Source organism: Peromyscus leucopus, chromosome 4, assembly GCF_004664715.2.
Source record: "Peromyscus leucopus breed LL Stock chromosome 4, UCI_PerLeu_2.1, whole genome shotgun sequence".
Classification (NCBI taxonomy): domain Eukaryota; kingdom Metazoa; phylum Chordata; class Mammalia; order Rodentia; family Cricetidae; genus Peromyscus; species Peromyscus leucopus.
Genome location: NC_051066.1, coordinates 51,816,829 through 51,842,875, shown reverse-complemented (window position 1 = coordinate 51,842,875; position 26,047 = coordinate 51,816,829). Strand labels below are relative to the sequence as shown.

The window sequence follows — 26,047 nt, the reverse complement described above, 5'->3', positions numbered from 1 at the left end:
TGCACATCATACTATTTATATGCTAAAGAACTAATATGAATACTGAAATTGTTTTGCTCTGTTAAGTTCAGCTTACTATCCAAAACCAGTTTTGTTTTAGAAACATCATATTTATACTTATTCATACTTTATACTTCATAATTCATGCCAGGCGTTTTAACTATAACCTACCATCATGACCTAATTAATGTAATATAAAACAATAAGACTTGCCGGGCAGTGGTGGCGCACGCCTTTAATCCCAGCACTCAGGAGGCAGAGCCAGGCGGATCTCTGTGAGTTCAAGGCCGGCCTGGGCTACCAAGTGAGTGCAAAGCTACACAGAGAAACCCTGTCTCGAAAAACCAAAAAAAAAAAAAAAAAAACAAGACTGAAGAATTTAAATTTAAATTCAGTGATAATAAGGAAACATCTGCTGCATTCACCTTGCTCATTTTAGAATACTAAAAAGGACTATGTTCTCTTTTTCTTAGTTGTTATTGCCTTCTCCTAACTCTGAAAGTAAATACAAAGACCTCATTTTACAGAGTATGATCGAAGTAAGGACAGACTTTAAAATCTTTAAATTCATATTTTATGAAACTATAAAGCAGCTTTAATTTTTTAAATATTTTACACAGATAATATTTTATTCATTCTCTATTAAAATTTATCAACTGATGCATCCTACCAGTATTCATATCATGTTTAAGCTGGCACTTCATACTGCATATAACAACTTATTTAAAACAAAAATGTATGCAACCCAATCAATACTCAAGATTATTTCATCTAAAATTCTGCAGGCAAGCTGTCAACCTTGGCCATTTACTTAAATGACTTGACAAGGAGCTATTTTCATACATTCTCCATCCAACAACTGACTTGCAATTCAAAGGAAAAAGGCACTCCTCACTGCTCGCCTCCGAAGATTATTACATTAGAATATGACCATTTAACTACTAACAAATACCTCTACCTACAAAGCTTCATTTGCTAAAGTAAGCTTTAGTAAGTATCAGCCTATCTGACATGCTAGTGAGCATAGCATTAATGATACCTACAAAAATGTTGAATTTTTGACAATATAATATAGTAAATAAAAAAAATAGCTTTTATCTATTTTTCATTTTTAGGGTTATTTACTCACAAAAACCAAAGAAAATAAAAAAGATTAAGTGAAACACAGACATTCTTTTTAATCTGAGCTTAAATGTCATTCTTTTTTTTTTTTTTTTTTTTTTTTGGTTTTTCGAGACAGGGTTTCTCTGTGTAGCTTTTGCGCCTTTCCTGGAACTCACTTGGTAGCCCAGGCTGGCCTCGAACTCACAGAGATCCGCCTGGCTCTGCCTCCCGAGTGCTGGGATTAAAGGCGTGCGCCACCACCGCCCGGCTAAATGTCATTCTTAATTAAACTTAAGGTTACTTTTTCATGCAGTATTCTAATAATGACCATCAGTCTGTGACACTAAAAAATAATTCTAATTTTTATAGACTTTATATTCAGACACACAAAAAGGAAAAGCCAGCTTGTTTAAATTGGCTTCATATATATTAAATGAAATGATTTCTAAACCCCATTAGAAAGTACTATCTTATTATATATACATAAGATATTCACAAGTAAGTGTATAAATGTTTAAAGTCAAAACAGAATATTAATTCTCTGTTCAATATCTTCTATTTCTATAGCTTTAATATTTTTCAAAAGAATTTTTCACTACCTAACAAGTTTAATAATACATAAGAATGCCTTTACTATATTTCCAAATTCCGAAAACTGAGACATGTTTATTTTTCATACCTTAATGTAAATTGTAATGTGCTAGGAAACATCAGAAATAATGTATGATTACAAATTCACTTATGAGCGGGGCAGTAGTGGCACTCAGCTTTAATCCCAGCACTCAGAAGGCAGAGGCAGGTGGATCTCTGAGTTCGAGGCCAGCCTCATCTACAGAGTGAGTTCCAGGACAGCCAGGGCTACTCAGGGAAACCCTGTCTCAAGAAGAAAAAGAAAAAAGGCCATGTATTTTTAGGCCAACAGCTGGCCCTCTCTGCCTCACCGCTCTTCTCAGTGGGGAAGTAGGAATTGTAGTAGTACCAATTCCACGGGATTGCTGTAAGAGAGGGTTGTTTTGACTTGTAACTCACACAGCACTGGCCCCCTATAAGGATTAAACTAATAAAAATAAGGTGCTCAGCACAGTGTCACCCATACACAGAACTCAACCAATACCATGGCTTTCTGTTTTCTTCCATAATTAGTGGCCTGTATTTAAAAAGACCAGCTCTGAACTTTAAGATTTCTACTTTTTGTTCTGTGTTTTCTGGCTTTGTTGTTGGTTGTTTTAAAACTGAGTCTCACTATATAGCTTAGGCTGGCCTGAAACTCATCTATCCACAGCTGGACTTTGTGATCCTTCTGCCTCAGTCTCCAAAATGCTAGGATTATATGCATGTGCCACATTTTGATTTTTTTAATTTTTTTTTCATGTGTGGGTATTTTGCATGTATATCTTTGACTATGTGATGCCTAGAACTGGAGTTACAGACAATTGTGAGGTACAACGTGGATGCTGGGAACTGAACCAGGGTCCTCTGGAAGAGCAGCCAGTACTCTTACATCTCTCTAGTCCCACATTTTAAAAATTAAGAGTACAGTAGCACCCTGCATTAGGCTGTAGTAAGGATTGATCATAATATTCTACATAAAAGCTCTCAGTAGAGTTGGGTATACACAAACATATTTAATGTTAAAATTTAAAACAAATTTGAATATTCTGAAATAACATTAGGTATACACATTGAATATTAACATTTTTAGGCATAGCACAAAAACATGGTTATGCATACTCCAGTGGATAGCCTCAGTGGGCAGCAGAAACTGGACTTGGTGGGGAATAAAAAGAAGAAAAAGGGGGCTGGAGGGATGTCTCAGTGATTAAGAGCGCACTAGCTGCTCTTCCAGAGGACCCGGGGTTCAATTCCCAGTACCCACCTGGCAGCTCACAACTGTCTGTAAATCTTGTTCCAGAGGATCCCACACCCTCACATTGACATGCATGTGGGCAAAACACCATTGTACATAAAATACAAATAAATAAATTTTTTTAAAAAAGAAGAAAGGACAGAAGGTTGAGAAAGGGTGAGGGTAGAGAATGGATCTAGAAGAAGGTGGGGAAGGAGTAGTAGGGTAAATATGATCAAAATCCATGTATGAAATTCTCAAAGAATTCACAAAATCCTGTATTTAATGTGGTTATAAAAACTATTAATGCTCATGTCAATATAAAAATGTTCTCCTTAAAACCTTATATATAACATTTATTCCCGGTAATGTTCTTTAGGCATTATCAAGCCTATAAGCTTCTAATTATCTTGTTGAAATTGATTAAATGTATTTCTGCCAAGAATCAGGACAGAAGGAAATAATATCCTCTGCATATTTACAATACTCCAAGTATCTTTCTAAATGTTTTAAATATGTTAAGACATTCAATTCCCATTAGCCAATGGGCAGCATCTACTTTATGTCTATTTTATAGAGGAAGAAACTTGAAACAGAGTTCTTAAGGTATTCTCTCCTTAGAACAGAGATAAACAGCCCATTTCTCTTGTGGAATTTGCTATAAAATAAAACATATTCTGACTGAAACAGTATAGACATAACTTCTTTTGTGCTGTTGTTGCATGATATTTTGTTTGTATTCTGACAAGTAAAGCTTGCCTGAAAGATCAGAGAAGCAGAGCGGCCAGCCACCAGAAACTTATCTCTAAAAAATCCCACTAAATAGGAGCAACCTGTCTCGACGATCCTCAGACTGAATGGGCTGAGATCCTGTCTCTACCTGCCTTATATTCCTGTCTCCACCTCCCTAGTGCTGAGATTAAAGACATGAGCTTCCCAAGTACTTGGATCAAAGGCGTGAGCCTCCCACTGCCTGGCCTCTATGGCTAACCAGTGGCTAGCTCTATCCTCTCTGATCTCCAAGCAAGCTTTATTTGCCAGAACACAAACAAAATATCATACATATCACAGTGCTGTTGTTGTTGAGACCCTGGCAGTCTTGGAACTCACTATGTAGACCAGACTAGACTCAACCAAGATATGCCTGCCTCTGCTTCCTGAGTGCTGGGATTAAAGAAATAAAGCACATACCCAGAACTTAAGTTTTTTAAAAGTTTTTTTTTTTTTTTTTTTTGTAAAAAACTTAAGAATTCATATGTATTTGTTCATGCTGTGTTTCTAAACTAGCACTGTCCAATACAAGGGCCAACAGTTACATATGGTTATTGAGCATATGAAATATGGCTAGTACAAAGAGATGTATTCTAAATGTACACATCAGACTTTGAATTCAATTTGAAAAAAGTAAAATAAATTTTGTATTGATTATATGATATTTTTATATACTGAGCTAAGTAAAACATTACTAAAATTAATTTTTTTAATGAAGGTACTAGAAATTTTGTATTACTTAGTAGCTAGCACTATATTATCTACTGGATAGTTGGTCTAAGTTTGGAATGTAAGAGACAATAGTAACAGAATTATCAAGTTTGTTTTACTAAACAATATAAGCTTAAGTCCCTCAAAGTAGCACTTTAAAATGAGAAATGTCTCTATGCATGCATGTGTATACAATGTTACATAAACACTGAGCTCATGAAAATATATCAGACTAACTTTTCACTATAGTCAGGAATCAAGATCACATTAGGACCAAACAGCACTCAGGTGAGTCTATATTTGTAGATAGAAGATACAAAGAAAGCACATCACCGGGAAATGATCACCGGGAAGAAAATGATTTTCTTTTAAACTGAAGTCATAAAGGTGCCTTTCATTACAAATAGCCAAGCACTTAGCTTCCAGAATATAATAAACATCTGCCTTTGTGATAAGTAAAATTTGAATTTCCTGATGGCATAATTGGCGGACTATTAAAATGTCCAATGTTTTATATCTGGTATCTTCTAGAAAATATACAGTTTATAGATACTTGTCACGTTGTTTTGATCAATTTTATACATCAAACATAAAGCCCTTAGCTGGTTCTTCTAAACGGATGCTTTTGCTTTATATACAAGAAAATTACTCCATAAAGTTTATATCAGATATGTGGGAAAGTCACATTTATAGTCATGGCTACTATCAGCTGTCAAGTCAAAGAATATTGAAGAAAACCAAGGATTTTTAATATATGCTAGTTAATTTATCATCTAAGTGACATATGTAGGATAAAAAATTGAAATGGTTAAGCAAAATTCAATTATTTTAAAAGGTCTTTTGGTGTTATTTTCAGTTGCAACTGTGATTTGAGAAACTAGGGTAAGAAAACGAATTAATAGGTACCATAACAAAAATAATATATACCAAGTTGGGTCTTTTTACCTTCCCTTCCAAGAAAAACTTAAATATCAATTTTTAAAATAGTAATATTCTGATATTTTGCATTGTACGAAAACTGATTAAACCATCTAGCCTTTGGCTGTTCAAACCTGACATCATTTTATTTGTAACTAGAGAGCTCACTGCAGAGCACTGACCTACACACCGTGGACTAGTGAGTGAGCAGCAGCCCTGTCTACCTAACAGGGATGTCCAATGGTATTTCTCCCACAGTTCTGAAAACCCACATGCTTAACCACCATCACAGCTTCAAGGAGCCAAACTCTCCCTGGCTGAGAATCCTTAGTCTATTCCTACCCACAATTCTTTCCTATTTGTTCAAAATTAATTATAGCAGTACTCCCTACAATAATGTTATTTCATTTTAAGGGCTTTTCATAAGTGATCCTTACATGACTTTAGTAAGGAGTAAACCTGCTGAAATCACATATAAAATAGCCTGGGTACATTTTTCTTTTACTGCATGCACTAGAAGATTTTTCTGGGGAAAAGGATGTTAATTAGCTTGGTAAAATCCTTAAAGAGCTACCCCCAAATGGCAATTAAAGGGGTCAAGAAACAGTGCTTCAACTAAAATATTCACTATGCCCTGAAGCTATCACTTCAAAGATACAAAAACTAAAAATATTATTTTATACACAGCAAATAATTTATTTGCACTGTCATTTATCAGGCAAGACTGCTTCATCATACTAACAAACCATTTACACAATGTACATCTACCGAGTGCATTCTTTATTCCAGGCAACTATGTTTTGTGTGTGTGTGTGTGTGTGTGTGTGTGTGTGTGTGTATGTGTGTGTGTGTGTGTAAAATGTTAAATTCCATTTCTCTCACTAAAGAGATTGACGAAACCTGTATAAAGGCTATATTTATTGCACATAACTAAAAATTTGTTTATCAAAAGTTAAGATAAAAAGAAAATAAAAATTAAATAGAATTTAAATAAAAAATAAAGGCAAAACTGTAATTTATACTCTTGGTAAAAGATATAAAGCTAATGTAAAAGGAACATACTAGATCCACCAACTAATAAATTCTTGCCCAAGCACATTTCTTCCCATCTTTCTTTCCTTCTCCACCTCAAAACAAAGACAAACTGAATACCATACTATCCACTGACGTACTGAATGACAGTACTAGACACTGGCATTGAAACCAAAGGTTATCAAACTAAACAAGAAATCTAAATGGAATGACCTAAAATTAAATGCTCAGCATTATGCCTCCAACATGACAAAAGCTTGCTAACTACTTTCTCCTCCCTCTTTGTCCTCCAGCAGCCCAGTCTCACCTCCAATAAATATCACTAATCTTCAAATTCCTTTTACATGCTGCACAGCCAATCTTCTGTGATTCCAACTACATGAACTAAGTACCTTAGCAGCTAAATATATAAAATGTTCATATGATTTTACAGTATGCAGAAACATTGACTTTTTTCAAATAAACAATTCTCCACATATTCCATAGTGCAATTTTAAGTTTACCCTGCCAAACATCTTTTTTGGATTACACAACTATAACATAAAATTTAAAAAGCAACTGCACGTAATAAGTGGGCTGGGAATAATAAATACACATGTAATCAATAAATATATGAAGAGTAGCTAGAAAGAATCTATCTGCTTCAAGATTAACAAACAGAATTAAGGTTAGCATGTGTACAATAAGCAGAATGATGATTAAAAAGATGTAGTGAATAACTCTTTAAAGTAAGTTAGAAAAGAATTTTGAGTATATAAGTGAAATTATCATCCCCAAATAAAATACTATATCTAACCAAAACCAAAACAACTGATAAGACAGAATGTGTCCTCCATTTAAAAGTACTTTTGCTTAAAGGAATGGATAATGAAGTTTATTTTACATACTGACAACTGAAAATACTGTATAAAATTAGACTTCACAGAAGAGTAAGATTATACTGATAATGGTGAAGTCACACAGAAAAACTAAACATACAGTATCAGACTTCAGTAGGGGGTGGACGGCAACTCAAAATGATATACATCCTCTAGCACAAAGAACAAAATTACATTATTTACATATTTACCTGCACAGCAAGAGATGCTGCATTGTCAGAAAGCAAAATTTGCTCCCCTGTGGAAACATAAAGAAAGGTCTAAGTCCAAAGTTTAACTGCTAAATAAGCAAAACGTATTAAAATATTTTTAAAAGCTATTTCTATTTTAAAGAGATATCCTACATAAAGCTATGAAGCTTTTATTCAATGCTGTTGTGCAATAGTTTCAATTAAATTACCATGTGTAAGTGATAAAATAGGATTGTTCTAAAATTATTTGATCATTTATCTCATTTTATCAACAATTAAAACTGCTTACTTAAAAACACATTCATTTTTACATTTTTTAAAAATATTTTTTCTTTTCATTAAAATGAAGTAGTTTAAAGTAAAAGTATTCACAACCACATAAAGCAGCTTATAGTTACTATTGCACAGTGTGTCTAGGTCTGTCACACAAAAGAAAGATGACAAGTTCGCTGCAATAAAAATTCCATGCTTAGAGGACGGGGCTGCTGCCTATTAGTCTTCATTACTTTGCAGTCTTCTGACAACTGTAGCAGGCTGCTGAGCCCCAAATGGGGTCCATAATGTGATCTGATGATATATGAAGAGCTGCTAACGGGAGCCTGAACCACCCTAGCCTATACATTTTAACAGTTCCTTTTTACTGAGAGTCCACTTTACCACGGGACTTCAAAAATCTGCTGTCTCAGCTACTGGTGCAGTAAATCTGCCAAGTGCTCCTGCAACCACATCATTTTACACTGCCTACAACAGCCAACATAATGAGTCAATAATAAACTAAGGACCTTATAGGTTATGAATAGTTGGTTTACCTGGCAGATACAAGTTTAGGCAAAACCTTGTAGACAAATTATACGAGGGAATCCCTTCTTTGTGTTTTACATTCCCATTGCAGGAAATTATATTAGTGCATTTGGTGGTTGCAGAGTTTTGTTTGTTTATTTGGTTGGTCAGCTGGTTCGGTTTAACTTGGGGTTTACTGTTAGTTATAAGTGTATTTTAACATAAAGCCATTTTTAATTGTGAATAAGAACTTACCTCTCAGTTGTTGATATAAGGTCGCATTTTCAGGCCAAGGTTCCGTAGCTGCAGAAACAAGGCAATGATAATCAGGCACATGAGGCAAAAGTATATCAATACTCAGCCAAATCCATCAGTATGTACATTGGCAAGCATTTAAAATCTACTGTTAAGGTGACATTTAACTACAGCAATGAATCATACTACCTTAGATTGTATGAGATAACCTGCATAAGAAGGCTAGCCTATTTAAATGTTTACTGTGTGGTAATAAGGATTTTCATAGAAAAAAGGGAGATAACTTGCCCAATTAAAAAGACAATTAAAAAATAAAGTTAGCTTCCTTAAAATTAGTTATATGCAAAATATTGTTCATACATAAAAAATACTGGTATTTTATTCAGTACAAAAAAGATAGTAAAATAATGCTCAGAACGTTTTACTGTAAGTTTTTCAAAAAGTAAACTCTTTCGCACCAGATGAAAGAACCAAACACATCTGTTACAACCTGACCACCTTTCCTTTTTTAAAAGTAGTATTTTAAAAACACAGGCATCCCAACGAACACAAAGGCTTTGCTGCCTTGACTGCAGGACTGCCACCCTACAAAATGATAAGCATTAATGCATAATAAGCATTGAGTACAATGAGAAACAAAGTCAGTAAAACTAATTAATTCTGCTATGAAGCTTGACCTTGACCCCACTTTCCCATCTACACCAAATTCCAACTACAAGAAGAATATAACAACCTATCAGTGCTAAGGAAAAGCCCTCAATTCTAAGTGCTGTCTCCTAACAGTGCTTAAGAAGCAAAACGACTTTTGCTCATGTTGGGACGGGAGGGGGGGGGGGGGGGGACACGGGGACGGGACGGGACACGGACGGGGGGGGGATGGGGGGTAATGGAGAGGTTGTTTGATCGCTTTTAATCCCAGCACTTGGGAGGCAGAGGCAGGAGAATCTCTGTGAATTTGAAGCTAGCCTGGTCTACAGAGCTAGTTCCTGGGCAGCCAAAACTACATAGAGAAGCCCTGTCTCAGGAAAAAACAAAAAACAGAAGCAGCAGCAAAAAGAGAGGAGTGGATCTGGGGGAGAAATGGAGGAGTAGAGGGAGGGGAAGCTGCACACCTGATGTACTGAAAACAAAAACTAAACAAACCATAAAATAAAAAAAGAAGCAATAGGAGAGATGGCTCAGTGGTTAAGAGCACCGACTGCTCTTCCAGAGGTCCTGAGTTCAATTCCCAGCACCCACATGGTGGCTCACAACCATCTGTAATGAGATCTGGCACCCTCTTCTGTATACATAATAAATAAATAAAAATTTTTAAAAAAAAGAAGCAATAGTTGCATTAACAGAACATACAGGATTATGAGGATCTCATTTACCAAATTCTTCTCTGTAAAGGACATAAAACATAACTAATCCTAATACAGTAACTATGGCTGTTCTTAGCAAGAAAGTGGGCTGTGGTAGTTAATAATTGACAGTTTTCTAACTGTGTTTATACTAATCCAGTCTTTGATACAGCAACAAATCATTTTAATATATAATTATAGTTGATTTTTAAAAGAAATTTACATATGTAATTCATTTTTAAGATGAATAATATAAGAGACAATAAGTAAAAGAAACCACTTGAATTTGTTCTTATACTTTAGAATCAAAATGAAAAACATTATCAAAAGTTGCAAATGTTACACTTGACCTAATTAATATACATAAAATTAAGTAGACACTTAGTGATAATACTAGGAAATCATTAAGCAAATAATGGACCAGGAATAGTTTTCTACACTGTTAGCTACAATATTGTGCATACATGCAAAGGCCACTGGACTTCAACACACAGCCAGGTTAAATATCTTTTACTGCAAACATTTTAACAAAGTAAAATTTCAATGAGAACCCAATTAAACTACATAATACAATTCTTAAAAGCCAAGGCAACAAAAGTAAGTTGTCATTAGCAAATTACTCAAAATAACTTTTTAGGATACATTATATGGTCAACACACCTGTACCATTTACTTCTCTAAACAAAACAATGAGACTTGTTTATTATAAGATCCATAATCACCAAATATTTAATATGTACCACATAAAGCATCAAAATAACATTTATAAAATTTCCAAAAGATAAATACTAAAACTCAGTTCCTGAGAGAATAGATGTGTCCTATACCTCTCTGTGAGCCATAATATACATGCCTTGCATATAGTTGTTACCCACTGTAAGTAAAAAAAGAAAATAAGCATTTAATTAAAACCTATCATATTTTCATTCTTTAAACATGGATAAGCAACTTAATATTATTGTAATGGGGTGTTCTAAAATATTTTGGTAATTTTAATTTTTGTTTAGCTATTTTGTCTCTAGACTAGACACAGACTGCAAATTTTCAAAACAATTTAATCATTAAAAATATGGTATCTGCAGTGTTTATTGATAAATGAGAAGCTACTCTATTGGTTTATAATATGAGCTATAATGTAAACATTAATTCAAGCTTCAATAATTCCAGTAGTTTAGGGACAGTGCTCACTCACATACATAAAGCACTGGATGCAAACTCAACCAACACACACACACACACATACACACACACACACAGTTAATTCATCACCTCCACTATGATGGGCTCTCCAGATCTAATCCATAGAGTATATAAAAGCAATAGAAATTTTGCAACATTCTACTTGACTGCAAGTAAGTTGTCTATCAATATCAAAAGCTCTGGTATGAAGACCTACAGCTGGAAACTAAGGTAGAGGGGGTTAATGTTTTGCCTGGTCCAATATATAAATTATATTTCAACTCATAAGTTATTGAAAATAAATTCCCAGGAAGAAACTCTACCAAACATTTGATACTTTCTTCACAAATAGAACATATCAGTTTAAATAAGTAGGCAAGTAGATTGATGAAACCTATGTGGCAATTTTATTTTAGTACCTGGGAATTCTAGTGTCATGGATCAACAGGTAAGAAACTGTATGCAGAAAATGACCTGCTACTTAACTCATCCTGAACATCTCGGAGCATACAAACACCACTGATTTTCTTTCTTTCTTTCTTCTTCTTCTTTTTTTTTTTTTTTTTTTTTTTGGTTTTTTGAGACAGGGCTGGCTGTCTTGGAACTCACTCTGTAGACCAGACTCTCTTGAACTCACAGAGATCCACCTGCCTCTGCCTGTTGTCGAGTGCTGGGATTAAAGGTGTGTGCCACCACTGCCTGGCTTACCTTTTAGCACAGTCTAAGTGACCTAGTTTAAATAATTATAATGTGGGAAAAGAAATCACTAGCATTATTCTGTAAGTGTGCCAAAAGTGAAAACCTCACTTTCGGTGGCACATTGCTAGATCTATTAACAATCCATGGAGGTGCCAGTCTATCCAAGTCACCAGTTCTCAACCTGTGGGTCGCAACCCCTTTGGGGTTGAACATATCAGATATTTACATTATGATTCCTACCAGCAGCAAAACTACAGTTATGAAGTAGCAACGAAATAATTTTAGGGTTGGGGGTCATCACAACATAAGGAGCTGTATTAAAGGGTCACAATATTGGGAAGGTTGAGAAGCACTAATCTAAGTAAATGCAAGAATCATGAACAATCGTCACCCACACATGGCAAAATACAAAGACTACTTCTTGACATGAATAACATTAATTAAAGCCTTTTATTGTGAACCCCCGACTAAAGAGGCAGTCCAAAAAGACAACCTTTTTTCCACTTTTCTCTTTCCCAATGTCAAGCAAGGCAATACCCACTCCCCCACTTGCCCTAAATTATGTATCAAATAAAGGGAGGTGGACATTTTTAAAGCATAGTGATGACAATAGACTTATAATACCTGTAGCATTCTTAAAATTATTTTTAAAACAATAAAACGCTTTCAGTTTTTAACTAACTGTTCTTCAGTTGACTTTAGACTTCTGTTGTTTTAGACTACCTCCAATAGTATATTTCATATCACTTACCCCTATGTTATTTCAATTTCCACTACTAAACCACTCCCTAAGAGGAAAGGCCATTTTAAACATCCTTAGAGAAGGAGCAGCCTCAGAATAACTAGAAAAGGTAAAACTAAAATAGTTTCTTTCTTTTTTTTAAAAGATTTATTTATTTATTATGTATATAATGTTCTGCCTACATGAATGCTTGCAGGCCAGAAGAGGGCACCAGATCTCATTACGGATGGTTGTGAGCCACCATGTGGTTGCTAGGAATTGAACTCAGGACCTCTGGAAGAACAGCCAGTGCTCTTAACTGCTGAGCCATCTCTCCAGCCCCCTAAAATAATTTCTTAAAAGGGAGTTGGTTAAGAAATAGAGGTTGGGAGAAAGGGTTGTTCAATACTGTCAAAGTGCAAGTTACTTATGCCTAGGCCATCCCAAGAGTTATATGTGGTACTTGGAATGCAGACCCAAACCCTCCACTTGATGTGCCAGATCCTTCTTTCTACCCATCACACACCTCCTCCCGAGTCCTTCCCACCCTGCATTCCATCCATAATGCTCTTCCTCAAGTTTCTGAATCCACCGCCATTTTTCCTGCCCAGAAACTCTTTTGTGCTCTTTCCTCTACTTAGAATTATCTTTCTCTCCTCTTACATCACAGCTCAGTTCAAACATCACTTGCTCAGGGAGAGTCTGGTTTGTGGATACATATAACCCATGCAGCTGAACAGAGCCAGCACTCGGGAAGGACCTTCTTAAGTGTTCTGCTGTCCTAGTCCTGGATTCTTTAGTCTGTGAGCAAGAACCTCAAATTTTCATTTTGCACTGTACCCTACAAATGTTAAAGATTAACTTATCCCCAGGAAGTCTTTATTGATCTCCCTAAATTGCTCAAATGCTCCCTTACACAGACACCCTTTACACCACTTATCACAGTTGATATTTTTACAATCTGAGTTTTTAGTTATATCTCCAAGCAGAAAATAAACTGTGAATCTAGGATTGAGGCCATCCTTAGACCCTAGCATAGGAAATGCTGGCTGGATAAGGTTGGGTCTTATTAGCACTTCTATTATTATTACTCTATATCATTATATGCTAACAGTGCTGCAGGGAAGATAAGAAAAGTACACCACATAGAAAAACATTAAAAAAAAAAAAAAAAAAAAAAAAAAACAACTTTACCCAGACAACTTCAAGACTACACAAATCTAACTTATTAAACAGTTGCCTGAAAACAGGTAGATCTCTGATTTCAACTTACTTTTTTAAATCTTCCTACTTTCAATCCTAGCATAAACTTTTTATGTATCTGATACCTATTAAAGAAATCAACAACCATGATTGTTAAATCTATTTGGACCTGCATGCTGAATTAAAAGGGATGTGAGATTTTAAAATGATGAACTCTGGGTTAAAGTTACAGGACGCAGAAAGCATTAACACTGAGACAGCATGTTAGAGTTTGGGCCTTAACTATGCGGCTTAGAGAAGTATAACATTAATATCTGATTGCTACGATTTGAACATGAAATGCCCTACACAAGCTCATGTGTTAAAAGGCTTGGTGGCCAGCTGAAGCTACTCTAGGAAATCCTACAAACTTTAGGAGGCATGGCCTGGTTAGAGGAAGTACATCACTGGGGATATGCCTTTGAAGGCCCATCCTTCCTGATCCAGTCCATCGTTACCCTACTACCTGGCCACCAGAGAATGAGTAGACCACTCTGCCTTACATTCTCTAAGATGACTGACTGCCTTGCCTCAGGCCCAAAGCAATGGGGCCAGCCCACCAGGAATGGAAACCTCTGAAACCATAAATAAATCCTTTCTGCTTTGTTTTTTCACAGGAATTAATCACAGCAACAAAGACACCAATGAAAACTGTGTAGTTAGTGTAAAGTATCAAATAGAAATTTTAAGTTTTAGGGTTTATATCTGGATAAGACATGCACAGCTAATTTACAGGTATTTCATTCTGCATATCAGACTGTCAAGCATAGCATAAAATATACACTCTAACCCCACATGGCAGACTATTGTTCTAAATAACTACTGCTGTAAGAGTAATCCTTGCGTACACTGTGAATATGTATTACTCTCATTGCTTAACAAAAAGCTGACAGGCCAGTAGCCAGGCAGGAAGTATAGGCAGGACACCCAGACACAGAAGACTCTGGGAGGAGAAGAGCCAGAGTCAGAGAAGCTGCCAGCCAGCCACCAAGGAAGCAGTCAACAAGGGAGCAGAATGTATATATATGAAGCATAGATAAGAAATATGTGTTAATTTAAGTGTAAGAGTTAGCTAATAACAAGCCTGAGCTATTGGCCAAGCATTTGTAAGTAATATTAAGCCTCTAAGTGGTTATTTGGGAACTGGTGGGTGGGAGAGACATGTACAACTATAATACCATATGGGTTCTATGGTGAACCCATAGAGATTCATGTGCTCCTGAACAAAAAGAGTCCTTCTCTTTCATGGTAAAAATCAGCTTTTTAGACCAAGAAAAGGCTGAGGAACATATATAAATTGGTAGGGAATCGGAGTCCCTGTCTACTTGCTTACTTCTGTCTAACTTGAATATGTCAAATTTTCCCTGAACACTTAACACTTGCTTTTATAAATTTACTCAAATAGTTTCCCTTCAATATTTCTTTTTATTGTCAAAACCCCAATTAAATATCTTCAGAGCCAAGTTTGTCACATTATTTCTCTTTTATATGTACTGTCCATAAAGTTTGTATTTGTCTTATGTCATAATTTTCTACCCTATCATACTGTGAGGTCGATATTGTATCTCCCATTTCCTACAAATAAATTCTTAGATACAAATGTTTTTCTGTAGCTCTGAAGTTATTTGTTAAAATCTTAGATTCTCAACTGCATCAAACAAATCACAGCAGTTGTAATAATACATGCCAAAATAGTACATTTGAATTTATTAAGTCTTAATTTGATGTCTAATTACCATTTCAAGCTAATGTATTTGTTGTAAGAATTCCAAAGTAAAACTATCTACTTTGGCAGCTAGAGAAAATGGCTCAGTTGGTAAAGTGTTTGATACCCAGAACCATTGCAAAATTTGAATCTTCAGCACATGCTTGGAATCCTAATGATGGAAAGGCAGAGAGGAGATCTCTGGGGTTTGCTGGCAGGTCAATGAGCGAAATCAACAAGCTCCAGGTTCAGTGAGAGACCTGTCTCAAAAATAAGGTAGAAAGTAACTGATATCAACCACTGACCTCCATGTGTACACATGTGCATGCACACATGTGGTACACACTTGCATACAAAAACTACTGCCTGCTTGTGGAAAAATTAATTCATTCTAAGAAAAGAAACTACTATATGGTTCAGTAGGTAAGAGATTACCTAAATCCAATACCCAGGACACATATTGTGTAAGGAGAAAACCAACTCCCATGGGTACTTTCTGATCCCTCCACACGTTATGGCATGAATGTACATGCACACATGCACACCCTATAAATAAAACTGGGATATAATTTTTCTAAGATTAAAAAAACTATTTCAACTTTTTCATGCTAAAACAAAGACACTCTTGGTGGTCTACTCTAATTTACATTTTAAAAATTAGAATTACTGGGAGCTAAAAGAGATAGCCCGGTGGTTAGAGCTTTTGTTACTCTTGTAGAGGACCAGGGTTCAGTTTCCAGCACCCACATGGTGGTTCACAATCATGGCTTGCAACTCTAGCTCCAAGGGAGTTATGCCCTCTTCTGACCTCTTTAGGCACCAGGCACATACATAGTACACAGACATACATAAAGGCAAAACTCATCTATGTAATAAATAAATCTAAATTCAAAACAATAGAATTGCAATTTAACAGTATTCAGGTAAACTTCCTTCAATTTTATTATTTGTATAAAGAATTATATTCCTATTTTGTAAATATAAAAAAATAACTAGAAATAAGTCAGAGCACTCTAAGCGCCTATCCCAATTAATGTTATTGAGAAGGCAGGTAGTCATTCATTTACCAACTTACTATTTTGCCCTAGTCAGTACCCTGATAATTTCCTACTTAATGTGTTCCTTTACCAAAAGCAAAAAAAAAAAAAAAAAAGGCACCTCTAATTTCAGTCTTTAGGGGATAAAGACCAGTATTCTTATACAACTGAGTTCTTAAACTTAAACTGGACCTTTCTCTATTCTTGCATGTATTCATGTTGAAGAAGACAAAACAAATTACAAAGGAACATGCACAGGCAGTGGCCCACCCTCTGATCACAGCACATGTGAAGCCGAGGCAGGGGTATCGTCAGTACCATGTTAGCAAAGGCAACAAACAGACACTGTCTCAATAAAAACAAAACTTTTTTGTTTTAAAAATTAAATTAAATTAAAAAGACAGCTCTTAAATTTTTTAAAGCATAAACTAACAACACCAAACATAAATATTTGTTTGTATTTAAGCTATCCTCAAGCCTTATCAATAAATATAATCATAAAAATCAATATTCTTTACTAGCAGTCAATTATAATACTATTGAAATGACTGGTAGCAAATAAATCCACATATGTATATCAGTAGGTCCCTTAGAGAATTTACATATTACTTGCAGTGTCCTCAATGTCAAGTTAAGTGATAAGTCATTCTGGTGGCAGATGACTCTTCCATCCCATTCATTCAGGGTTACTTCACACTACCAAAGTGGTGACCCAATAAAGAAGTCTAGATTCCAAGGTCCATTTCTTGATCTAATCTAAGAGGACAAGAGACAGGCCATGAAAAGAGTTGCCCACTGTTGCTGGTCTCTCTTTTCTTAAATTCTGCATTTCTAATGCACAACATGACTCCTCTGGCATATGAACGTAGGTGAAGACATAATTTGTAGAATAATAGGCACTAATATTACACGCCGCTTCAATTCTGTCATTTTTCCAATCCATCAAATTGATTAATGCTATAATAACTCTACACAAACCTATCATTTGTGCACTAATGAAGTCAAACTCAGTTTATCCTTAGGCGACTATATTCCAAAAGCTCATAGATGTCATATCTTCAGCTCAGCAACACTACTTAGAGACAGTGTTACAGAAATGGAATAAGACACATGTGCAGTCTATCTCCAAATTCAAATGACTTTCTGACAAAGGTGTAAATACAAATGTAACAAAATGCTCAAACAAGCACTTGGCAGATCTTAATCAAAAGTTACTGTACAACACACAAAGAAAACAAGAAATAAATTTGCTAATTTGATATAGACACCATACTGATGATCTCAGAGATATCAACAAATACACTACATTTAAAACCCATCTTCTGTCAGACAAATGTAATCAAATGGGTTTGCTGAGGAGCCCCCATGGCACTGAACTAGGCCCTCTGGATAAGCAAGACAGTTGTTTAGCTTGAATTGTTTAGGGGGTCCCCAGGCAGTGGGACCAGGACCTGTCCCTAGTGTATGAGCCAGCTTTTTGGAACTTAGTGCCTATGATAAGACACTTTGGGCAGCCTTGGTACAGGGAGGAGGAGCTTGGACCTGCCTCAACTGAATGTACCAGGCTCTGATGACTCCCCATGGGAGACCTTGCCTTGGAGGAGGTGGGAATGGGGGGTAGGTTGGGGTTGGAGGGGAAGGCTGGGGGGTGGGAGGACAAGGGAATCTGTGGTTGATATGTAAAATGAATAGAAAATCTCTTAATTAAAATAAAAGATAATTAGACTTAAAATACGATATAAGACTATCAAAATGGGGATTTAAGGAATGCTGTATTAGGCATTAAATTCAACATTAATTCAACCTACAAGCTATAGAAAAGAAGGCAACAACAAACCCCAGCTAATAATCACAAGATGATTAAATAATGTCCCCAAGGTACAGGTGAAGGGAGGATGTTTAAAGACTTTACAACAAATGTGTTAAGGAATGACTCGTCCCAAAACAGGAGTTTAAAACCATTCTTCCAGGGATGGAGAGATGGTTCAACAGTTAAGAGCACACACTGCTCTTGCAGAGGACCCACATTCAGATCCCAGTACCTACCACTGGGAAGCATACACTCACCTGTAACTCCAGCTCCAAGGAATCCAATGACCTCTTTTAGCCTCCAAAGGCACCTGCACTCACATGCATATACCACCACAGACACACACAATTAAAAATAAAAATAAATCTTGTGGTGATGTTTTAATTGTGCTGAAATGTGATTTTACTTGTATGTTAATAAATAAAGTTTGCCTGGAGATCAGAAGTCACATAGCGAGGTCACATAGCCATAAACAGGATTCAGGTGGTGGTAGCACACGCCCTTAATCCGATCACACGGCAGGCGGAGTCTCTGTGGGGTCAAGGACACAGCCAAGCGTGGTGGTACACGCCTTTAATCCCAGTACCAGCCATAGAGACCTGGAGGTTTGTACAGACGGGCAGTGACAAGGAAGTCATGTGGCTGGGCTTAGAGCCAGTGAGAAGTCAGAACAGGAAGGCAATAAAAACACAAGTTAGACGGGAAGAAACTCTCTCTCTGGGGAAGCGACTGTGGCGAGGTGGTAAGATAAGGCAGTTGTGACTCTCCGCTAGTTCTCTGATCTCTTTGGCTATTATCTCTGTATTTGGCTCTATGTTTCTTATTTAATAAGACTGTTTAGAAATTAGTCTACAAAATCTTTTTTAAAAAAATTCTCCCAGCACCTCAACAGTTTGAGAAATCAGTTCATACTAGAAAATGGCTCATGTTTTTTTTATTAAAAGGGAGAAGTGCAGAATTCATGTTGTCATTTTCATAAACCTAAAATACAGGTAGGTGGCAATATGTAGCACAGTGGTTAAGTAATTTAGAATTTAAAGCAAGAATGTGCATATACAAAGATTAAAGACTAACAGATTCATAAGGACTCAATAAGGGTTCTGCAGAGCTTCCAATGTGCCTCAGTATAGACTGCTTGCCTAACATGCACAAAGATCTAGGCTCAATCTCTAATACCCTATAAACCAGGTGCTATGGTACAGGCCTATAATCTCGGCAGTCAGGAGGTGAGAGCAGCAGCATCAGAAGTTCAAAGCCATCCTTGGCTACATAGCAAGTTCAAGACCAGCCCAGACTATATGAGATCCTGTCTCAAAAAAAAAAAAAGATTTTTGTGACCCTTTCGTTACAAATTATCTTAAGTCATTAGGAAGAAGAAATCTATTGATTGATATCAGAGCCTTTGTTGCTTGTGGTGTGTGAATACATAAACTGTACAAGCATTCATTTCAGAAAGTACATTTAGCAAGTCTACAATCAATTTTTTGTTCACTTATTATAATACACACATAAAAACAATGTCCTAGAGACACAAATGACACTTAAAAAGAGATTACATCCTTTCCATCTCTTTCATCATTTAGCTCAGCTAAGGTGATATTGAGGATCTATGCAGATCAATTCAAAAAGTTTTTGGCCATCTTACTCTATTTACTCAAGTAAGTATTTGTGGATATATGCACATTAAAACATACTTTGGTGATATACTGTAATCCTAAGATTCCCCTCAAAAATATTATTAAAGCCATTTAAATGAACAAACGAGCTATTAAATGGCTAAAACACATAAATTAATAAGAAAAAGATGAATATAAAATTGTCCTTGTACTTCAGAATCTCATTTTACTGAATGGGTAAGATGGAAGGAAAGGAAATAAAAGGGGATAGCAACATTTACAGCACAGTACGTGAAAACAGGTGGTGTAAAGAAAAAGTTAAGGCCTCAAATCACGTAGATTCTCCCAATTTTACAATTTATCAACTGAGTAACCTTGGCCAAGTTGCTTAACCTTTTCTGACCTCATTATCTTACTGTAAAAGGGGAAATAGTAAATGTCTTCTAAGATTGTTGAAAGAATAAAATTAGATGAGTTATATTAAGAATCCTAGTTCCCATCACGAGAGAGGCCCAGACAGGAATCCCTAGAGCATGCTGGCTATCCAGACTAGCCATTACTCATGAGGTTTGGGGTAGACTGAGGGAAGCTCTGACTCAGTGAATAAGGTGAACAGCAACCAGTGAAGACAACAGAAATCTAGACCGACCACACAAGCATGCGCGCGCGCGCGCGCGCACACACACACACACACACACACACACACACACACACACACAAAGCTGATCTGCTCAGCAGTTGCTACATTTTTCAAAAAGAAAACCAAATAGACTCCAACTGATTAATTCAATTCATCTAACATAACTCAAATCTTACCACATCTTTTTCTACAGGCAGACCAATAAAGTTGATTACCTATGGTGCAAAGATCATCTAAAACAGTAAACTGAAATATAAGTAACTGTCTTTAATCTGTAGTCTATGATTTCTTTACACAAACACATGGCAAGATGGAGAAATATTTTAGGGGAGTACAGTGATTTAATTTTAGGTGTCAACTTGTACATATCAAGGACTATTCAGAGAACTATCAAGGTGCTATTTGTGGGTCTGTCTGTGAGGATGTTTACAGAAGAGACTGGTAAAGAAGTGCTTCTCCTAATCAGCTAAGAAGCAAAAGCAAATAAAAATTTGATATGAAGGCCAAGCCCAATGTGCGTGGTACCATCCCTGAGCAGGTGGTCCTGGGTTGTATCAGAAAGCTGGTTGAGTAAGCCATGAGGAACAAGCCTGTTGGAAGCCAGGCCAATCCAAGGCTTTTTCAGAGGCCCTGATGAAAGGACAAATAGAACTTTAGCTCTGTGTCCTTGCCCAGGGGCAGACTTGGCAAGGGCTGGTCTCAGGCTAGGGCCATGGCCTAGAACAGTAGTTATCAACTTTCCTAATGCTGCAACTTTTTAATATAGTTCCTCAAGTTGTGGTAACCCCCCCAACCATAAAATTATTTTCACTACTACTTCATAACTGTCATTTTGCTACTATTATGAATTGTAATGTAAATATCTGATATGCAGGTTATCTGATATGTGAGCCCTGTGAAAGGGTCATTCAACCCCCAAAGGGGTCACAAGCCATTGGTTGAGAACCACTGGCCTAGAAAGAGTTAGGGTTTCAGTTCCTGAGAATCTGGTTTTCCCCACTGAAGGGTGTGGTTATCAGCACTAAGGCAGTTGTGTCTGAAGTATCCTATGTTCTCCTAGCCAACATTGTTTGATTTAGCTTTCTGCTGACTTTGGTCCACTTCTCCCCTACAAACAGCATATAAGATACTATACTTTTGCCAGGCGTTGGTGGCGCATGCCTTTAATCCCAGCACTTGGGAGGCAGAGGCAGACAGATCTTTGTGAGTTCGAGGCCAGCCTGGTCTACAGAGCGAGATCCAGGAAAGGCGCAAAGCTACACAGAGAAACCCTGTCTCAAAAAACCAAAAAGATACTATACTTTTAATAAAATTGCGTAAGCCACCAGTTTATGCAAGACTTCCTGGACCCAGCTTTCTGTCTTCTTTATCTTCTCATTCCTGGTCCTCCCCATCAACACCTGCCCATTAGGGACCCTTATTCCCATGGGTTCAGGTCACAAGCCAGTAAGCAGCATTCTTCCAAAACCTCTGCATCAGTCCCTGTCTCCTTCCTATCCTGACTTCTCCCCTTCACTTCCCCGATGGACTACAAAGTGTAATAGGAAACAAACATTCCCCTACCACCAAAAATAAATAATAATGCACAAGAGAAAATCGTGCTCCCTTCCTCCCTCTTCCTTCTCTTGCTTGCTTCCTTTCCTCCCTGAGCAGAGTCCTCGTTCCTGCCCGGGACACCAGAACTACATACAATCTTTGGACTCTTGAGATTTAACATCAGTCACTCCCTGGGTTCTCTCAGACCTTGACTCTTAGACTGAAGTACCAGCTTCCCTGATTGTGAGAACCTCAGATCTGGACTGAGCCCACTTAACAGCACCCCATCTCCAGGTTACAGTCAGCCTGTATGGAGCATCTCATCCTGCATAAGCCAATGAGCCAACTTCTCAAAGAAAGCCCCTCTCACCTGTTCATGCCTATACCTGTGCCCTATTGACTTTCCTCTACTGTAGAACCCTAACACAGAGGAAAATATATACAGAGTCATTCGTCATTCCAACTTAAGAACAAAAAAATCAATTACCAGTGAAACAGTTAACATATTATAACTAGTTCTCATCACTAGCCAAATCAGTGTCTTAAACTGATAAATGGTAATGGTAAAAACAATGAAAACATAACAATCCTTAAATGAATAAAACAGGCAAGTCAGAAACATTACTTACAGTTAAAGATGTCCATAGCTTCTGTTGGCCTGTTTTTTGTTTTTGTGGTACTGAGGACTGAAACCAGGGCCTCAGCGTGCTAGGAAAGCATGCTAGGCAAGTATTCTACTGGGTTATGTTCCCATCCCCAAACATTTTCATTTACCATAGAGACTGATAAGCAAAGGAAACTAACAAGTGGCCAGTAATGATGGCCTCTTAATGCTCAATAGATGATAAAATTTATTTACATAATGTTCTAGTCAATGCTTAGGCTGACCAGACAATGAAACGTATGTGAAAAGAAATTCTATTACGACGAAGAATGTAGTATTCAATAGGATAAATATATACCGGATATCTTTTTATTAATCCAAGGACAAACTAAGTTATAAAGAAATTTCTGTGGTTTAGAAAAGTTCTTAGTGATAAAAATATGCAATTAGCACAAAAACACACAATGAAATGAATTTTATAGCTTCTATTTTGCTAACACAGTTACAGTTAATGGAAATTGTCATGACAAAATGATTGTTTTTATGAAAAGAACCTTCATTACTAGCCCATCAAATTTCATTTTTATTACTGATGTAAAAAAGTTCAAAACCATGATTCATTTATAGACTATACAAAAATAAGAAAAGAGTTCAAGAATAGAGGGTCATTTACAAAGCAATAAAAAATTAAAGCATTCATTTTTCTTACTAGCAAGGCGAATACTTCTCCACATGTAAATGAGTTTAGCTAAATTTACTGAATATTATAATTTCTGTCTTTAAAAAAAATGAAAGTCTGAATTTTCAACATCTATTTGATTATCTTCAGTCTATCTAATAACTACTTCTCAAGATATTTTTTAAATGTTTGAAAAATGTTAAGAGATTTGATGTTTTCTTTTAATTTCCACTCAAATATGGAAAGCTTAAGCTAATATTAATAACTCAAAAGCCTTCACAGAGATAATACTGACATATTTTACAGGGTACCCATCACCAAAATCTTCTAAGCTAAGTCATTAAAAATCATGGAGCTGTGGGTATTGCTGAGTGGCAGAGTATTTGTCTAACATACTCAAGGCACTGCGTTCCATCCCGCATACATCTCAAAGAGAGAAGATGTTATTTAAGAGTATCAAATTGTAAGAACTGACAAGAAAATTAAAATTCACATTATAGCTCAATTGTGGACTATTTCAGTAAACATGTCTTTCAAAGAATCTTAGCAACATATTAAAGTTTTCAAAGGGAGCAAAGCATTGCCTTTAACAATCTGGTTTGCAATAAATTCATGAATACAGTAAAACCAAATAATAGGTCATTCTCCTGTCAATCAACTATACATTGCCTCTCATCTAAAGTATAACCTTATCTGTCTATTTGGTGTCACCACCTGCCCCTTCAGTATCAACTTCACATCACCAACATAAGTTCCATAATATAATACTATCCATATGACTGATAATGAAAAAAAAAAGATTATCTGAAATGCGACGGCCAGTTCAATAATTTCTCAGTAATTCTTTAGTGCCTTTCTCAATACTAGGAAATCCTCAGAACACCACATTGAAAACAACTAAGAAAATATTTTATCTTCAAGAGCAAAAGAACTGAATGTATTGTGCTCTGCACATTTTTTAAATTAGTGCATTTCTTCAATTATCTGTTGTAGTTTTCATCATTAGATACTTTGAGAGTCAATATGGCCTTGTGAACAGTAGCACTACTGCCCCTTCACACCAAAAACAAACAAGCAAACCAGCAAAGAACCCACCCTACTTTTTTGGTGGTGCAGAACATCAAATACAGGGCCTTGAAAATGAAAATGCTCTTCCCATTTTAAGAAATTTATCCCCCCCAAAAAAACCCACAAACACAAATGCAAGCACCATAGCAAAGAGAAAAATCATATATTCCTTCAATGGCTTTGGCACACATCAACGTGACCAAACTGACTTGCCGAATCCCGTCTACTCTCCAGCTAATATGGACAGCCAGACTTACACAGTAACACCTCAACGTGACCAAACTGACTTGCCGAATCCCGTCTACTCTCCAGCTAATATGGACAGCCAGACTCACACAGTAACACCTCAACGTGACCAAACTGACTTGCTGAATCCCGTCTACTCTCCAGCTAATACGAATGGCCAGACTATTGCACACTAAGTGGTAGGAATACAAAACAAGACAACAGCCATCATGAGGCCCACAAAACACCTCCACCTGGTTATTCTAATACTAATGGAGGTGCTGCTGTGAAGGAATTCAACTGATACAATGAAAATTCATAATCAGATCATTTTTTAAAAAGAGATTATAATGGGTAGTCTGGCTTAAAAACTTAAAAGCCCTTTAAAAGAGGGACTAAGTCTTGCCTGAGATACACATTCCAAACAGCGCTGGTCCCAAAATGCTTTCTCTTCTTCCTAGATCCCCTGTTCCTAACTATCTGCTTTTCACATGTTCCATTTGCTTGGTCAGACACACAACAGGAGCATGAGCTGGTTTGAGTGTTCCTGTGTCAACACAGGGCTCCTACTGCCACCATCTTTCATGTATACTGACTGATAGAATAACGTAAATGCTCCAGCACTCATGAGGCAGAGGCAGAGGCAGAGGCAGCTCTACGAGACTGAGGCCAGCCTGGTCTACATAGTAAGATCCAGGCCAACCTGGCAAGGCTACATAGTGAGACCCTGTCTCACAAAAACAAAACAAAACTAAACTAAACTAAAAACCCATCAGAATATGATTTCACAATGGCCAAGTAGTGGTGGCCCATGCCTTTAATCCTAGAACTTGGGAGGCAGAGGCAGGCAGAGCTCTGTGAGTTCAAGGCCAGCCTGATCTACAAAGAGTGTTGTTGCAGGATAGCCAGAGCTACACAGAGAAACCCTGTATTGAAAAACAAAAATCAAAAAACAAACAAACAAAAAAATGATCTCACAAGTAAATTATGGTTTCTTTACTATAATGAAATACTACATAGCTATTCAAATATGGCAGCATATAATTTCATCATAGACATGAGAGGAGATCCATTCTATATGACAAAAGAAATGTACCCTCTATATTATCTATGTCTGTATTTTAATTTAGGGGAAATAAATGATAGATTTGCTCACCAAAGGTCTGAATATGAGACAGGATTTTAAAGTCTTAATTCTGGCAGTAGGCTGTCAGGTGATTTTCACTTTATTCCTTATAGTTCTCTGGATTACTTTCATTCTCTATAATGACCATGTATCGTTACTATTATTATTATATATTTTTAAAAATCTCATTTGACAAGGAAAAAAATGTCGGAGGCACTTACACATTCAAATGGTGTTCAGTCTTGAGAAGAAACAGGAGTTGTTTAAGTGGACACTTCAAGCAGACAACAGCATGTGCTAAAGATGGACATTACAAACAGTTTAGAAAGGC

The 26,047-nt window shown here is 36.5% G+C and overlaps 1 protein-coding gene across 3 annotated transcripts in view; it reads right to left on the bottom strand.

Annotated features, from left to right (window-relative positions):
• Mtx2 (metaxin 2) overlaps window positions 1–26,047 on the bottom strand; it is a 53,147-nt gene that overhangs the window by 22,432 nt on the left and 4,668 nt on the right. For 2 of the 3 annotated variants that reach the window (XM_028880615.2, XM_037204889.1), the window contains exons 2-4: window positions 25,938–26,013; window positions 8,487–8,534; window positions 7,452–7,498 (exon numbers count right to left, since the gene is read on the bottom strand). In XM_028880615.2, the coding sequence (XP_028736448.1) occupies window positions 7,452–7,498; window positions 8,487–8,534; window positions 25,938–25,941 (99 nt within the window). In that variant the 5' untranslated portion in view covers window positions 25,942–26,013. The remainder of the gene's footprint in view (window positions 1–7,451; window positions 7,499–8,486; window positions 8,535–25,937; window positions 26,014–26,047) is intronic. The other variant, XM_028880614.1, reaches the window with a different exon arrangement.